The 17,559-nt window shown below is 42.9% G+C and overlaps 1 protein-coding gene and 1 long non-coding RNA gene across 4 annotated transcripts in view; both read right to left on the reverse strand.

Moving 5' to 3' along the window:
- The window catches only part of nlrc5 (NLR family, CARD domain containing 5), a 39,178-nt gene extending 35,580 nt beyond the window's left edge, over window positions 1-3,598 (reverse strand). For 2 of the 3 annotated variants that reach the window (XM_042340513.1, XM_042340512.1), the window contains exons 1-6: window positions 3,524-3,598; window positions 2,476-2,565; window positions 1,530-1,592; window positions 1,386-1,451; window positions 884-967; window positions 65-148 (exon numbers count right to left, since the gene is read on the reverse strand). In XM_042340513.1, coding sequence (XP_042196447.1) covers window positions 65-148; window positions 884-967; window positions 1,386-1,451; window positions 1,530-1,592; window positions 2,476-2,565; window positions 3,524-3,546 — 410 coding nt within the window. In that variant the 5' untranslated portion in view covers window positions 3,547-3,598. The remainder of the gene's footprint in view (window positions 1-64; window positions 149-883; window positions 968-1,385; window positions 1,452-1,529; window positions 1,593-2,475; window positions 2,566-3,523) is intronic. The other variant, XM_042340514.1, reaches the window with a different exon arrangement.
- A 5,466-nt stretch (window positions 3,599-9,064) lies between these two features.
- Window positions 9,065-14,811, reverse strand: LOC121850161. Its single transcript, XR_006085480.1, has 3 exons — window positions 14,765-14,811; window positions 9,775-9,901; window positions 9,065-9,326 (listed from the first exon to the last, which is right to left on the reverse strand). It is a non-coding gene; the product is annotated as an uncharacterized LOC121850161 (long non-coding RNA).
- Window positions 14,812-17,559: the final 2,748 nt, after the last annotated feature.

Below are 17,559 nucleotides of genomic sequence, written 5' to 3' on the forward strand. Positions count from 1 at the left end.
CTTCAATTGTGGGTCAGTGCACTGAGTTACACTGGAAACCGTGCAGGTTAATTTGCGGACTTACTTAATAAATTTGGAAATCGAGAGATTTGGGAGGATCTTGAGGAACACTCTGAAGCCACGATCTTTCAGCTCATTGCCGGACAAGCTAAACAAACAGAAAGGTGGATATTTCAGCCCGAAAAAGGCAAGTTTAAGGTGTGAACAGTCTACAGACATGTGAACCCTACAAAAACATCATTTAAGAAGATGTATACACCTGGCCTTCAGAGACCCAAACCTTCATGGTCTCAGGCTCGAGACCATCATCGTCTTAAAAACTAAGGCTGCGCCAAATGTTTGAAAATTCTTAAACTCAGCAATAACTTGCATTCACATAGCACCACTCACACGGGTAGAGTCCCAGAGCGCTTGACAGTGGCAAAGCACGACGTAAATCTTGAGATGGGCCTTGAACGAGCTGAAAGAGGGAGCGAGTCAGAGTGACTCCCGGGTGGAGTTCCAGAGCAGGATCGGATCATCTGAGAAGCCCACCCGCTAATGGTGGGACAGTGAGGGTGGGAGCCATGAAGCAAGCAGGCCATGAAGGGAGGGGGTGGCATGGCTAGGGTAGAAGGAGGGTCATGGAGGTGAGGATGGGGCGTGGAGGTAAGAATAAAGGGTATCTATCTGTTGGGGAATGATCAGAGCCTCGGCATCACTACAGGGTCGTGTGATTGTGTATCACGTACGCCTGATTGGAACGACCATCACATGGCTTTATTGTGGGGAAGTCTCCTCTACACCACAAATGCAACATTTTACAGCCACACAAAAAGGATAATAAGTTGTCGTCAAGTCATGTCTTTCAGTTTCAGATCCCGAGGGAATAATCAGAACTTACTCCAGTTCCGCCAGGCGAGGATAGGACAACAGGATCAATCCCAGCTTATGCATGCACGCAAATGTTAACATGCAGTTTACGAGGCTGTGAAAGAAGCACATCTGTCAGCCTCTGATACACGCTCATATTGCCCGTGACTGAGCTGCTAAGAACATTAAAGGACCCGTCTGTGCCGATCCAGGCGATCGCTAAACATTCTGTGACACTATTCAAAACGAGAAGGGAGCTTCTCACTCCTGGTGTCCTGGCCAACAATCACATACTTGCTTACAAATAATAATCCTTGCATTCGATATAGCGCCTTATCATGTCATCGAGACGTTTCAAAGCGCTTCACAGAATATATGGTAAAGTAATTTCACTGTTTCAACGACTTGATAAGGTGCTACATCAAATGCAAGAATTATTATTATTATGATTATTATTATTATTATTATCTTTGACGTTCATCTGACCAGGCAGACGGGACCTCCAATGTATAGCTCTGAAGATGTTACATTACCTGAGTCTCAGGAATGCTCTCTCATCAGCTTTGTTCTCTGGGGGACTGGAAGGGGAGACAGACAACCTGTTAAACGAGAATAAAATGAACACCACAAATCATGCAACTGACCAGCTTATTTACCGAAAGTGGAGACAGATTTACCTGTGAAGGTCGGACTTGTTGAAACCAGAGGAAAAGTTGATAGTTGCAGTATTCCCATAATCCCTACATTAGATCCAGACAATAGTTAGGATTCACAAGATTACAAGATCAGTTTGGATGAAGAAAACCCTTCGGTCCATCTGATTTCATCCCAACAAAACACCCAACACTACTCACCAGCTATTACAGCATTAAGCTGTTTCTTAAATGCGTCCCTTTCTGAAAACCTGTTCAAGTTGTTAACTTATTATTCCAAGTTTACTTGTTTAAGATTTATTTGACATGTCGTACACCTCTAATAGTCACTTCTGAGGCTTCTCTTTTCAAGGCGACAAAAACAGGTTTCAAGTCAGTTTCTCCCTTGCCCCCACAAAGTCATATCAAATGTGTTCCTCTGTACTGCAAAACTGAGGTTAACATTAATCCAAGCTACAAAGTAAATAAAGCAAGCTGCCTTCTTTCTCCCCAGTCCTGAGTGTCACAGTCTGTCTCACTGGCATTAAATCTAGCTCCTAGGAAATGTGTAAAAGGTACAATTATGGAGTAATCTGCCCAAACTGTGAGCAAAAAGTTTCCTTTATTATTTCAAAAACAGGAAGAGGGTGCGGGTGGGATTCAGAAAGATATACAAATTTCTGTTCTATAATTAATGTCCACTTATTTGCTTAGGAACAGACCAATCCCTCGCAAAACTGAATTGTGCATCAACATTAAATTATTAAACTTTACCTTTGGCCTCTATTTTCAACAAATATTATTAACTTCAGTCGTTGGGGGTTAGGAATATTTACATAGAGTTACATAGGTCATGAAAACAGGCTATTTGGCCCACTAGTCTGTGTATATTCCATATCAGCCTCCACCACTCCTATTGCTCTCTCCTGTACCCCACTATTCCCGTCTCCCTCATTTACACCTTAAAGTGAACTGGAAAGAGCATTCCTACCTGATGTTGATATCCACAATACTGGAACAAATGTTCATGGCTTTGGTTATGATGAGAATACCTCGGTCGGTGATATTATTCCTGCCTAAACTGCAGCGAGAGAATAAGTTACAATACAAGTTATACCTACTTGCCTATAAAAAAAATAATAATCCTTGCATTTGATACAGGGGATACACTATAAAGTGCAGTGACTGTGAATTTTGTGAGCGAAATACAGCAATCAGCTGCACACAGCAATGTCCCACAAACAGCCTTGAAGCAAGTAACCAATTTTATTTGGGGGATTGTTAGCTAGAATACCAGGGGAAACTCCCTTCTCTTTTCAAATAGCGCCATGGCAGACAAGACCTCGGTTTAACATCTCAACCGAAGAACGGATTTTCCCATCAAAAGGACGTCTCAAAGCGCTTTAGTTACTCCACATGTTTGCTGGTTTCAAGTCTTGCTTAGATTAGAGACATGCAGGCGTCAGACACAATCCTACACATGGTGAAGAGTTTCTCCCGGTGGGCCGGTCAGCAATACCCTCAGATACAAATTGGCCATTCATATCATGGCTGTTTGTGGGAAAGTGTAGTGACCAATATTGCAGCCGATTTGCGCACAGCAATGTTCCGTAGACAGCCATAAAGTGGATGACCAATTTTATTTGGGAGATTGTTGGCCAGGACACTGAGAGAAATTCTCTTCTCTTTTTCAATAGTACCATGGGGATCTTTAACATCCACCTGAACAGGCAGATGGTACTTTGGTTTAGCTTCTCATCCAAAGGAATCTAAAATTTGTCAAGCACTACATTGGAGCAGCCAAGGCTAATACGAGTTCCAAGCCCCAACGTGGGGTTTGAGCCACAACCTTTCAACTCAGAGGCAAGAGTGTTTCATAGCATCTGAGACAGGCTGACACACAATGTCATGAGATCTTCAATGTCCAACTGATCAGGCAGATGGAACCTCAGCCAAAAGCTAATAGTGGAACAGGCTCGATGGGCTGAATGGCCTCCTCCTGTTCATGATTTTCTAACCAAGTAAGAACAGTTACTAACTCAATTTTCTTCAGACTCATCATTGTTGGAAGCGCAGTAATGATCTTTTGCACACCAGCATCTTCCAGCTCGTTGTCATGAAGGCTGAAAAAGATAAAACAACAACAGCTTGCATTATACAACACCCTTTATGCAAGGGTAGCCTCTCAGAGCGTTTAACAGTGGCAGAGCCTGATGTCGAGCCAGGGGGAGTGGGGAAAAGACTATAAGCACAGTCAAAGAGGAAGGTCTTCAAGCATTATCCAAAAAAAGGAAGGGGCAAGGCGGAGAGATTATACATTAGAATACATTAGAATATTCAGAACAGAAACAGGCCATTCGGCCCAACTGGTCTATGACGGTGTTTATGCTCCACATAAGCCTCCTCCTGCCTTTCCTCAACTAAGCCTTCAAGCATAACTTTCTATTCCTTTCTTCCTCGTGTACCTGTTTAGCTTTCCCTTAAATACATCTATGCTATTTGCCTCAACAATTCCTTGTGGTAGCATGTTCCACATTCCCACTACTCTCTGTGTGAAGAAATTTCTTCTCATTTCCCTATTTGGTCTATTTGAATTTCACACAAATTTGCATAATCAGACATTTTAAGATATTTAAATATCTTACCAGCTAAGACTAGGTGTAATTTTAGGCCTGAAAAAAGGGCTCAATAAAGAATTGCAAGGAATGTTGTGCATACCCTGAAAGGAGAAGCCCTCGACTAACTCCATGACTGACGTTGCTTTCACCTTGGGTTGCAGCTGAGTGCGTGGTAGTACGCTAAGTAAATACTTCTACAGTTCTTCATACCAGTTATAACCTTACAGGCTAAAGATTAGGTGGAACCTTGGGCCTTAGAGTGAGTGGAAAAGGACGATGATATCTTTGTAAACGTGCGCCTGGGAAGGAAGTTACATAACAGCCATGCAAATAAACTACACTGAATCATCAACCTTTTCTTAATCAAAACCACAATCAGGTACAATGTTGCTTCAATCAGCTAATCTATCTGGTATTGTATGAAAGTGGTGAGAGCACTCGCCTTGCAAGCGAGATACCTGGGTTCAATTCCCGGCAGGGCGAAACCTTGGGCAAGTTTCCTTACTCCACACGCCTAATAATAATCCCTCCAAAAACAAAACAATAATAAATTGGTCATTTTCAATCCACTACTGTCTGTGGGACTCTGCTGAGAGCAATTGGCTGCATTGCGCACAACAGCGTCCCACAAACGGTCATCGATTGAGTGACCAAATTCTTATTCGTTTTCAAAAGGAATCATTTTAAATTTGTGATCCTTAAGCTCACGGTGCACTGGGGAGCGCTCCATTGTCAGAGGTGCCGTACTTTAGATGAGACGTTAAACCAACGACAGCCAGTTGCGCGCAGCAATGTCCCACCAACAACTATGGAGTGAGTGACCGATTTTATTTGGGGGATTTGTTGGCCAGGACACCAAGAGAAACTCCCTTCTATTTTCGAATACCACTGTGGGATTTCAACATCCACCTGAACAGGGAGACGGGACCCTCAGTTATTGTTTCAACCGAAGAACGGCACCACCGACAACACCACACATCCCCAGCACTGCATGAGAGTGTCATCTCAGGCAATGTGGGCTCAAGTCCCGAAGGGGGATTTGAACCCACAACATCTGACTCAGAGAGGTGAAATTACCAACTCTGAATCATCCGGATACACATAAACAAAAACCATAATTGTGTGAAGAATGTGGATTCCAATTCCTGCTTGACCAGTTTCTGGTACTTTCCAGATTTCATTTTGAGCAAATAATGATAACAACACCCCAAAAACTACTGTCTTAACTCTCTAAATAGCAATCTGAACCACAATAGCAACTTGCATTGACATAACACCCTCAGAGCGCTGGACAGATAGACTGAAAAGAAAAAAAGCGTTTTCTGATACGTTTGGAACAGACTCGTTCACAGGCGCGATAGCAAGCCTGGAGTTAACTCATGTGACAGAACCTATTGGTTGTTTACCATTGTATTCAAATGTGATTATCACCCAACCCGAGCAGTGGATGAGAAGAAAATTCCCCCTGGGTCTAGATTTACTCTATTTAGGTAGTTTTTTTTATGAGAATCTAGACTTTGGCAAATCTTTAAATCCAGCTGTAATTTTGAAGCTGTTAGTCTGTAAGTTTATTTTAAAGACTGGGCTGCCTTCAACAACAACAACTTGCATTTCACGCTGGACTGCGTCTCCGAGCGCTTAACAGTGGCGGAGCCCAACCCCGAGCCGAGGGTGATGGTTGAGGTGAGGGGCTATGCACCTTTGTGACCGTAGCCTTCGGGTGTAAATCAAACTTCTCACTGAGAACAGTCACAAATCTCTGGCCCCCATTTCTGGGAGAGGATGGAATAATGCGGGTGCATTTGACAAAGGTATCAAAAGTGAATTGACTGTATATTTGTGGGCAAAACGGCAGCCAATTGTGCACAGCAGTGTCCCACAAACAGTCGTAGATTGATGCCAATTTATTTTTTTTTTTTTTAAGGGATTATTATAGGTACGGTCTCGTGTGTGGAGTAAGGAAACTTGCAAGTTTCGCCCTCTGCCGGAATGAACTCTGTCTCTCGCTTGAGGCGAGTGCTCTAACAACTGAGCTACAGGACCCCACAATGAACTGGACAGCAGTGGCCGACCAGCTTCCATCATACGCAACATCCCAGCCCAAGTGGGGACTGCATTGAGCACATTGCCCAGTGGCTGAAGTTATACAGGTTCACTCCAGCATAACACAGGACATTTACTTTTGATCCAGATGCACCCAGGTGTCCCCTTGTGACAAGATCACTTATTTTGTTCATTTCTCCCCTCAACTCTCTGCTGTGTCATTTACAGCTTATTTCCTGTCTGGTCTATTATCTGTGATCTACCTCGAGATAGTTGAATTTGAGTGAATCCTCATTGCATGTCTCCCATGGCTTCTAAATTTAATTTAATAACAGGGCACCCTAACTGTAGTCAACACTCCAGCAGGATACAAACCAGGGTACTGTACATTATGTTTCTCCCACAAAATATACATCAATTCACTTTACAGTATATTCTGTGAAGCACTTGACGATCTAGAAGACTGAAAAGCGCTTATCAAATGCAAGGATTATTATTATTAACACCTCCATACTATGATTTTTAATGGCAATGTATATAAAATCCAATAAAATAAATAATACAATAATTCGATATATTTAATATAGCGCCTTTTGACAAGCAAGGATTGACCTAACCCCTATTGTGGACAATATCTGGACAACCCCTTCCTGAATGCCAGAAGAGGGATATCGCTTGGGAAGAGGCTTTGAATCTCTTCCTGCAATGGATGGATAACTCCTAGTCTGAGACACAACACCGACCGGAACAGAATCTGCCTCGGGTTCCCGCCTTTGAATTGTACAATTGGAAGTTGAGGAGAATGAGGTGGTGTGTGCAGGGAAGCCACTCAGGTAGAACAAAGCTACCCATACCTTGTGTAAGGGTAACTATTGTAAACCCATCTGCCCTGTGCTGAGGTTTAGCTGCAATCTGAGCATTTTCATATTCCCTTCCACTCCCTTCCCCCACCCCAACCCGGGTCTGAAATGCTGTACGCTGTCCAGCGCCTTGGGACGTCTTCCCGACGTGAAAGGCGCTATACAAATGTAATCTTGTTGTTGGTGGTGGTGTTGTCAGAGCTGAACTCCAAAACCAAGCGAAATAAAGAAAGCACCGTCACAGAGAGCAAATATATGCGTTTGCCCACAAACAACAAGCACTGACTGGTTCACCACCAGATGGGAATCGGAGAATTGGCAAGGGAGAATAAGAAAGAACACAAGAGAGAGAGAGGAGAGAGAATTGAAAATCGTCCCCGTTGACATAACCAATTTTTGAAGCATGAAGCGCCTCAAAGCGCTTCACAGGATTTACTGTAAAGTCCAGCGACTGTGAATTTTGCAGGGAATATGGGAGTCAGTTTGCATCCAGCAAATTAATTATGCAAATTAAGTGATATTGATAACAGTTGAAAACAGGTCAATGACCAATTTAACTCTTGAACCATTCCAATGCGTCCTGTAGTTCCCTCACCCCCTCCTCCCCCCCTCACCCCCCTCCCCCCCCCCCCCCCTCCCCCCCTCCCCCCTCACCCCCCTCACCCCCCTCCTCCCTCCCCCCTCCCCCCTCCCCCCCCCTCACCCCCTCCGTCCCTCCTCACCCCCTCACCCCCTCCTCCTCCCCCCTCACCCCCTCCTCCTCCCCCCTCACCCCCCCCTCACCCCCCCCTCCCCCCTCAGCACAGTGTTGGGGAAATCCCATCCCTCAATATATCTGCGTAATAAATAAATGCCTAAATACTCGTCGCTTTTGGTAACAATTGTCTTTCTTCCTTTATTCTACTATATTATTGTCTACTATACTTTACTATACTCTATACTATATGTTACTATATTATCATCTATATGTTACCATATTATTATCTATATTTTACTATATTATTATCTATTTTTTACTATATTATTATCTGTATGTTACTATATTATTATCTACATTTTACTATATTATTATCTATATTTTACTATGTTATCATCTATATTTTACTATTATTATCTATATGTTACTATATTATCTACTATATTTTACTGTATTATTGTCTACTATATGTTACTATATTATTATCTATATGTTACTATATTATTATCTACTATATTTTACTATATTATTGTCTACTATATTTTACTATATTACATACTATATTTTACTATATCATTATATTACTATATTTACTATTTAAATGCTGCGCCTTGGGACGTCCTCCCGACGTGAAAGGCACTATACAAATGTAATGCTGTTGTTGTTATTCTTACTGTAAACGCAAGTTGTTATATATTATTTATTTCCCGTTACCTTATTTTACTTTATTTTAAAATCCACCACTGTTTGTGGGGACGCTGCTGTGCGCAATTGGCTGCCGCGTTTCGTCCACAAAATATACAGTCAATTCACTTTGCAGTCTATTCTGTGAAGCGCTTTAAGACGTCACAACGACGTGATAAGGTGTTGCATCAAATGCAAGGATTATTATTAGTATGTACATCTCTACAATAAATAATAATAATGATTCTCGCTCAAGTTCCACAGAGAAAGCAACAATAGAACATGCACCTTATCATACCCCCTGTCGTGGCAACTTTGAGCACAGGATGAGATGTTATTTGGGAATGTCACTGCATCCAACCAAAACGATCCCTGCCCATTGATTCTGAATTCACAGATTTCATCTGGTCATTCATCCTACACATTCAGCATTCCCCTACTTAATAGTCACTACACTTTCAACTATAGGTAACTCTAAAGTAACTTTAAAGCGTGCCAGTCTGTCTCAGTTGGTAATATCCTTCGAGTCGGGTTATGGGTTCAAGCCCCAAATCGGAGCTGGGAACTCATTTATAGTCTAAACTGACCGTCCAGTGCTGTGCTGGGGGTGTGCTGTCAGAGGTGCCGTCCTTCAACAATGAAAATATCAACAACAACTCACATTTATATAGTGCCCCTCACACAAATACACAGACCCAGACAACTTCACACTTCACAGAAAACTGAACTTTCAACATGTTCGGGGTTATGTATATCAAACACAAGGATTACTATTGTTATGATCAGTCTAGATAGAAACTCTGTAATATAAACAGTCTGTTGAACACCTTCAATGTTCCTCATAACAGTCTTGTAAACGAAGTGCGCCCGGAAGACGTTTCCATAGATGATGATGTTTCACAGATCCCAGCATCCTGCCAAAGCCTTTGCAGCAGTCCTCCTTAAAAAAANGCACAAGTTGTTTCTAAGCACAAGTTATTTCTTCATTGGGGTCCATTGACTACCCGACCTTTTAGCTTAATCCTAAGCAAATACTAGCAATCTCTTATATAATTACAGTGCTCAATGTTGTGGCTGACTACAAATTGGAACTATATTCCTCATGTGTCCTCTTCATTGCATTCACCATGTTATCCCCACTCTGACATCCCAGCGCCTTGGGACATCCTCCCGAAGTGAAAGACGCTTTACAAATGTAATGTTGTTGTTGTTCTTGTTTGACATTCTCACTCCCCCACCATACAGTTCACCCAGTCAATTCACTTTACAGTATATTCTGTGAAGTGCGTTGAAACGTATAGACGATGTGATAAGGCGCTATATCAAATATTATATTATTATTATCACTGATGAAGAGAAATGTATAGAAACATAGAGAGAAATCCCACCTGAGTCTATTTTCTTAGTATTTCAGAGAGTCCACATTTCGGCAAATTGTTGAATGCGGTCTTAGTTTTGTTACACAAAACTGGCTTCAAATAAAGATGATTCAAATGTTGCCAGATTCTGGATGCCCTGAAACATGGATACAAGGTCGTGGGTTCATACCGGGTGTTGGTGACTTTATAATAATAATAACAATAATCCTTGCATTTAATATAGCGCCTTATCACGTCTTCTAGACGTCTCAAAGCGCTTCACAGAATATACTGTAAAGTGAATTGACCGTGTATTTTGTGGGCGAAACACGGCAGCCAATTGCAAAGGCAGCCAATTGCGCACAACAGCGTCCCACAAACGGTCATCGATTGAGTGACCAAATTCTTATTCGTTTTCAAAAGGAATCATTTTAAATTTGTGATCCTTAAGCTCACGGTGCACTGGGGAGCGCTCCATTGTCAGAGGTGCCGTACTTTAGATGAGACGTTAAACCAACGACAGCCAGTTGCGCGCAGCAATGTCCCACCAACAACTATGGAGTGAGTGACCGATTTTATTTGGGGGATTTGTTGGCCAGGACACCAAGAGAAACTCCCTTCTATTTTCGAATACCACTGTGGGATTTCAACATCCACCTGAACAGGGAGACGGGACCCTCAGTTATTGTTTCAACCGAAGAACGGCACCACCGACAACACCACACATCCCCAGCACTGCATGAGAGTGTCATCTCAGGCAATGTGGGCTCAAGTCCCGAAGGGGGATTTGAACCCACAACATCTGACTCAGAGAGGTGAAATTACCAACTCTGAATCATCCGGATACACATAAACAAAAACCATAATTGTGTGAAGAATGTGGATTCCAATTCCTGCTTGACCAGTTTCTGGTACTTTCCAGATTTCATTTTGAGCAAATAATGATAACAACACCCCCAAAAACTACTGTCTTAACTCTCTAAATAGCAATCTGAACCACAATAGCAACTTGCATTGACATAACACCCTCAGAGCGCTGGACAGATAGACTGAAAAGAAAAAAAGCGTTTTCTGATACGTTTGGAACAGACTCGTTCACAGGCGCGATAGCAAGCCTGGAGTTAACTCATGTGACAGAACCTATTGGTTGTTTACCATTGTATTCAAATGTGATTATCACCCAACCCGAGCAGTGGATGAGAAGAAAATTCCCCCTGGGTCTAGATTTACTCTATTTAGGTAGTTTTTTTTATGAGAATCTAGACTTTGGCAAATCTTTAAATCCAGCTGTAATTTTGAAGCTGTTAGTCTGTAAGTTTATTTTAAAGACTGGGCTGCCTTCAACAACAACAACTTGCATTTCACGCTGGACTGCGTCTCCGAGCGCTTAACAGTGGCGGAGCCCAACCCCGAGCCGAGGGTGATGGTTGAGGTGAGGGGCTATGCACCTTTGTGACCGTAGCCTTCGGGTGTAAATCAAACTTCTCACTGAGAACAGTCACAAATCTCTGGCCCCCATTTCTGGGAGAGGATGGAATAATGCGGGTGCATTTGACAAAGGTATCAAAAGTGAATTGACTGTATATTTGTGGGCAAAACGAAGCAGCCAATTGTGCACAGCAGTGTCCCACAAACAGTCGTAGATTGAGTGTCCAAATTATTATTTTATTTACTTTTTTTAAGGGATTATTACCTCGAGGAAAGTGATCGGTCGATCGACTAAAAAAACAGGTTCCTATTTTACTGCTAGGTAAACAGAGGCGTGCGGGTAAGGAAACTTGTCTAATGTTTCGCCCTGCCCAGGAATCGAACTCTGGTCCTCTCGCTTGTGAGGCGAGTGCTTGAACAACTGAGCTACAGGACCCCACAATGAACTGGACAGCAGTGGCCGACCAGCTTCCATCATACGCAACATCCCAGCCCAAGTGGGGACTGCATTGAGCACATTGCCCAGTGGCTGAAGTTATACAGGTTCACTCCAGCATAACACAGGACATTTACTTTTGATCCAGATGCACCCAGGTGTCCCCTTGTGACAAGATCACTTATTTTGTTCATTTCTCCCCTCAACTCTCTGCTGTGTCATTTACAGCTTATTTCCTGTCTGGTCTATTATCTGTGATCTACCTCGAGATAGTTGAATTTGAGTGAATCCTCATTGCATGTCTCCCATGGCTTCTAAATTTAATTTAATAACAGGGCACCCTAACTGTAGTCAACACTCCAGCAGGATACAAACCAGGGTACTGTACATTATGTTTCTCCCACAAAATATACAATCAATTCACTTTACAGTATATTCTGTGAAGAGACATCTAGAAGACATGAAAAGCGCTGTATCAAATGCAAGGATTATTATTATTAACACCTCCATACTATGATTTTTAATGGCAATGTATATAAAATCCAATAAAATAAATAATACAATAATTCGATATATTTAATATAGCGCCTTTTGACAAGCAAGGATTGACCTAACCCCTATTGTGGACAATATCTGGACAACCCCTTCCTGAATGCCAGAAGAGGGATATCGCTTGGGAAGAGGCTTTGAATCTCTTCCTGCAATGGATGGATAACTCCTAGTCTGAGACACAACACCGACCGGAACAGAATCTGCCTCGGGTTCCCGCCTTTGAATTGTACAATTGGAAGTTGAGGAGAATGAGGTGGTGTGTGCAGGGAAGCCACTCAGGTAGAACAAAGCTACCCATACCTTGTGTAAGGGTAACTATTGTAAACCCATCTGCCCTGTGCTGAGGTTTAGCTGCAATCTGAGCATTTTCATATTCCCTTCCACTCCCTTCCCCCACCCCAACCCGGGTCTGAAATGCTGTACGCTGTCCAGCGCCTTGGGACGTCTTCCCGACGTGAAAGGCGCTATACAAATGTAATCTTGTTGTTGGTGGTGGTGTTGTCAGAGCTGAACTCCAAAACCAAGCGAAATAAAGAAAGCACCGTCACAGAGAGCAAATATATGCGTTTGCCCACAAACAACAAGCACTGACTGGTTCACCACCAGATGGGAATCGGAGAATTGGCAAGGGAGAATAAGAAAGAACACAAGAGAGAGAGAGGAGAGAGAATTGAAAATCGTCCCCGTTGACATAACCAATTTTTGAAGCATGAAGCGCCTCAAAGCGCTTCACAGGATTTACTGTAAAGTCCAGCGACTGTGAATTTTGCAGGGAATATGGGAGTCAGTTTGCATCCAGCAAATTAATTATGCAAATTAAGTGATATTGATAACAGTTGAAAACAGGTCAATGACCAATTTAACTCTTGAACCATTCCAATGCGTCCTGTAGTTCAGTGGTTAGAGCACTCACTTTGCAAGCGAGAGACTGGAGTTCAATTCCAGGCAGAGGGCGAAACCTTGGGCAAGTTTCCTTATTCCACACACCTAATAATAATCCCTCCAAAACCAAAAACAATAATAAATTGGTCATTTTCGATCCACGAATGTTTGTGGGATATTGCTGTGCACAATTGGCTGCCGCGTTCGCCCACAAACATACAGTCAATTCACTTTAGAGTGTGTTCTGTGAAGCGCTTTGGGACGTCCTCCCAACGTGAAAAGCGCTATATCAAATGCAAGGATTATTATTATTATTATTATTAATGAACACAGTAAATTTCAACAGCTGACCTGAGGGGGAAGAAAGGCTGTTACCATTATACTAAGAACCTAGGATTTCGGAGGAGGATTTGCCACTGTGCCCTTCTTCTTGTTGGTCATATTTTAGTACAAGTATTGCAATGCCTTACTACCTCAAGTCTACCAGTGTAACACAGAAAATAGTATATACATTGTTAAAGGCTGAGCCTTTACTTTATATAGAATCATAGAATTATACAGCACAGAAGGAGGTCATTCGGCCCATTGTGTCTGTGCCGGCTCTTTGAAAAGAGCTAACCAATTCAATCCCCTGTTCTCCCCATAGCCCTGCAAACTTGTCCTCCCCGAATAATTATCTACTTCTCTCTTAAAAGCTGTTATCAAATCGGCTTGCACCCCCATTTCAGGCAATGCATTCCAGATCCAAACAGCTTGCTGTGTAAAAAAGGGGATGACACCCATGATGGGTGTGGAGGGGAAACATTTTTTTTCAATCGTTTTCAATCCCTCGATTATTATCAGGCCTGTGGAATAAGGAAACTTGCCCAAGGTTTCGCCCTGCCAGAAATCGAACCAAAGTCTCTCGCTTGCGAGGCGAGTGCTCTAACCACCGAGCTACAGGACAGGGTGGGATACACGAAGCAGGCTGGGGTTTGCTGAGGAAAGAGGGTGGCGGGTCCCTGTAGTTATGTATAACATGCATAAGATCATGAAAAGAGAGCAATCAAACCTACCCCGCTCCTATCTTTGCAAAACGAAAGGAAATCCTGCATGCAAAATAGCCTCAGGTTTTCAAACCAATGCAAGAGGACAAAGAACACAATCGAGCAACGTTTATGCACATTTTTCTGCATTCAAGCTAAACCAGGAAGGTTGGTCAATTCGACAGAGAAGCTTGACCGAAACAAAAAATAATCCTTGACTTCAAAATGTGGTTCAAACGCACAAACAACGCACATGTTTAGAAACGTTCAAGTTCAATTCTGTACGATATCTATCTGTGGTTCACCTTATGACTTTCGACGAGCGAACAAAAACTCTGCAAGCCTCCAATGCCAACTGCAAGGAAATAGTTTTAAGAGGAGGGAACTGGGGCGGGCAACTCTACTGGAGTTACGGAACGAAGCGGACTTTTAATGAGTTGAGGTTTGAATTGGGCATTGTCAATTACAGCCAAATAATCTGGAAAATGGGATTGTAAAATACACTGCGGAAATTATCAGATTTGTTTAGGATACAGGTTGGCAGAGCAGGTAAATTCTTATCAGTGCCTTATCTGGGAATAATCCAACCCAGAATTTTGAGTTACGAACAATAAGCTGAATTTTGTTTCCGACCGACATGTGCTATAGCAAATGTTGTTCGGTTATATTGAACAAATGTTAAAAAAAAAGAACTCACAAGAAGTCACACACGTACCAGCTCCTGGCAAGGATGTCTTTGGTGGCAAATGAAACTGAAAGCCAGAGGTTTGATACAAATACTGGCATTGGAACACCCTGCTTGTTTTAATCAACAGTTACTCATTACTCGTTGCTAGGCTAATTCCCGGCGTCTTTCGCTGTCGCGCTCAATTTGGTTCAGATTTCAGTGCATTTCCAAGCCTGAACATTAAATAAAAGAAAACGTATGAAAACGCAGAAACACTTAAACGTGCAACTTGAAGTTCTGCAGTTACGTTCGCCTCAAAGTGATATGAATAGTTTCTCCATCTAGTGGCAGCTTAAAAAAACTACATCACACATAAGTTTAAATCACGTGATTGACTGGAAACAGGAGTGTTCAAGCCAAACAGTTGAAAGACACTAATTTGGTTTTCTGTGGTTTATGTCATCAATATGTTACAAACTTACATCTATACAGCTCCTTTCACATTAAGAAGGTGTCCCAAGGTGCTGGACACTCCTGGTTTGGCAACTGAGCTGGGGGTGGGAGCTGAGTGTGGGTGGGGGAAAGATAACCGAAAGTGTGGTCAAAGAGTTAGGCTTTGAGATGGACCTTGGAACAAATAATAATAATAATAATAATCTTTGCATTTGATATAGCGCTTTTCACGTCGAGAGGACGTCCCAAAGCGCTTCACAGAATATACTGTAAAGTGAAATGACTATATTTGTGGGCGAATGCGGCAGCCAATTGCGCATAGCAATGTCCCACAAGTAGTCGTAGATTGAAAATGACCAATTTATTATTGTTTTTAGTTTTGGAGGGATTATTATTAGGCTCTGTGTGGAGTAGGGAAACTTGCCCAAGGTTTCGCCCTCTGCCTGGAGTTGAACTCAGGTCTCTCGCTTGCAAAGCGAGTGCTCTACCCACTGAGCTACAGGACTCGCACAAAGTGAGGAAGGGAGCGAATATTGAGGACTCCCAGATGGAGGGTGGTGGTGGTCAGTGAGGCATGGTTTTGCCCGCTGGCGTGCATCATCAAGGGGAGAGGGGGACAATGTTATAGTCTCAGTGAGTCCAGGCTGAGAAAATTCAGGGCATTGCATGTACAAGGTCTGATAATCAGAGCAAAAGAATGGTTGGTTTGCTCATTTCGCCTTCTGCCAAATGAACTTGAGTCACTATTGCCTTTCGATCTGGGCAATTGAAAAGAGCATCGTTTTCACAGAGGCACAAAGCACAATCATGAGGCAGCAACCATTCCAAACAACATTGATTTCCTTGAGAATTTTGCAAATTAAAGCAGCTCAAAATGGTTACAGCAAAAATGTTTCTTCCATTTATAGCTACGTCTGCTGTAACTCAAAGGATGTAGATTATGCCATCGCCACATGGTGCTGTTAACCGAGACAAAATGGGATGATTGAATTATGAACTTCTCAGGGTGTCATCTCTTGTAGGTACAATAGAAAATAACTGTAAATGGTGCTTCCTAAAAGGACAGAAAATATGACGAATTTGCCTGTTGGTTTCGGTTTGGAAAGCAATGTACTGCATATAAAACCTCCTTTAGTTGCTTTTCTAATCACTGATGCAGTCTGCATTGACTATTCACAAACTACAATTGTCATCCCATTTCCCTGCCTTTCTGAGCTCCTCGGTCAGTTCATACCTCCTTATCCCCTCTGACCTGCTCATACCCCACGCCTCTGCCCATCTCCTTCGCTCAATTAACGCAGGCCAGCTGCACATCCCACAGGTCTTCCATGCCACCATCAGTGGCCGTGCCTTCAACCACTACATCCATAACCTCTGGAACCTCCTGCCTCTATCCCTGCGCCTCGCTCCCCTCTTTATCTTTAAATCCCACCTGGAAACCTACCTCTTTGACCTCTCCCTCCCCCCAGCTCGGCATCCAACCCCACCACAATACAGTGCTCTGAGATGTTATCCTACGTAAAGGCTGCTATATAAATGCATGTTGTTGTTTCTGCGATTCCCCTTGAAACCTTTTGCTTCTCAAGTAAGCATCTATCTACCCCTCGATCTATCTCTATGGCAGAACAAGCCTTAATTCTACAAATCTCTGTGTGGTCAGAAGTTCTCTAACCCACTTACACAGTGCGATGTTATCACTAAGTGCCTCAATAGAGTGCATGCGATACTACTACTAATAATCCTTGCACTTGATGTAGCGCCTTATCACGTCCTTAAGACAAATGTACAAGGTGGGTCTCCTGAGTTGCCGGAACCGCGGTCCATTGCAACCGTGAGTGCACGTAAGCTGGCCAATCCACACCGGAGGTGACCTCTGTGGTGACCTGGTGACCCAGAAGAGGTACCGACGGGCATTTTTCCAAGGATTTTTTGGTTCCAAAACATCACGTTGTAACAGAGTTATAAAGTGACTCTGTTATAACTCTAATTTCAAGACAGTGCCCCTTCCTCTGGATGGCCTCTCCAGAGAGAGAGAGTTTGTCATTCAAATGTCCTTAAACGACTGTAAAAGGCAACAGACATCATTTAACAGCAAAAAACCACGACAGGATGTAAGCGACTAACTAGAGCTACTTGGAAATCAGGAAACATGTGGTCGCATTGCACTTAACAACAAGAAAAGGAAAACTGAAAGTAACAGAACCTCTTTAACAACAACAAGATTCCATTTATAGAGCGCCTTTCATGTCGGGAGGACGTCCCAAGGCGCTGGACAGTTGGGTCAGGACCTGAGCAGGGGGTCAAGGTGAGGGGAGGGAAGGGTGGGAGCGAGGAGGGGGTAGAGAGTCGAGAGGGGAGCTGAAGGCAAGGTT

This window comes from Callorhinchus milii, unplaced genomic scaffold (genome assembly GCF_018977255.1).
Source record: "Callorhinchus milii isolate IMCB2004 unplaced genomic scaffold, IMCB_Cmil_1.0 Scaffold14, whole genome shotgun sequence".
Taxonomy (NCBI): domain Eukaryota; kingdom Metazoa; phylum Chordata; class Chondrichthyes; order Chimaeriformes; family Callorhinchidae; genus Callorhinchus; species Callorhinchus milii.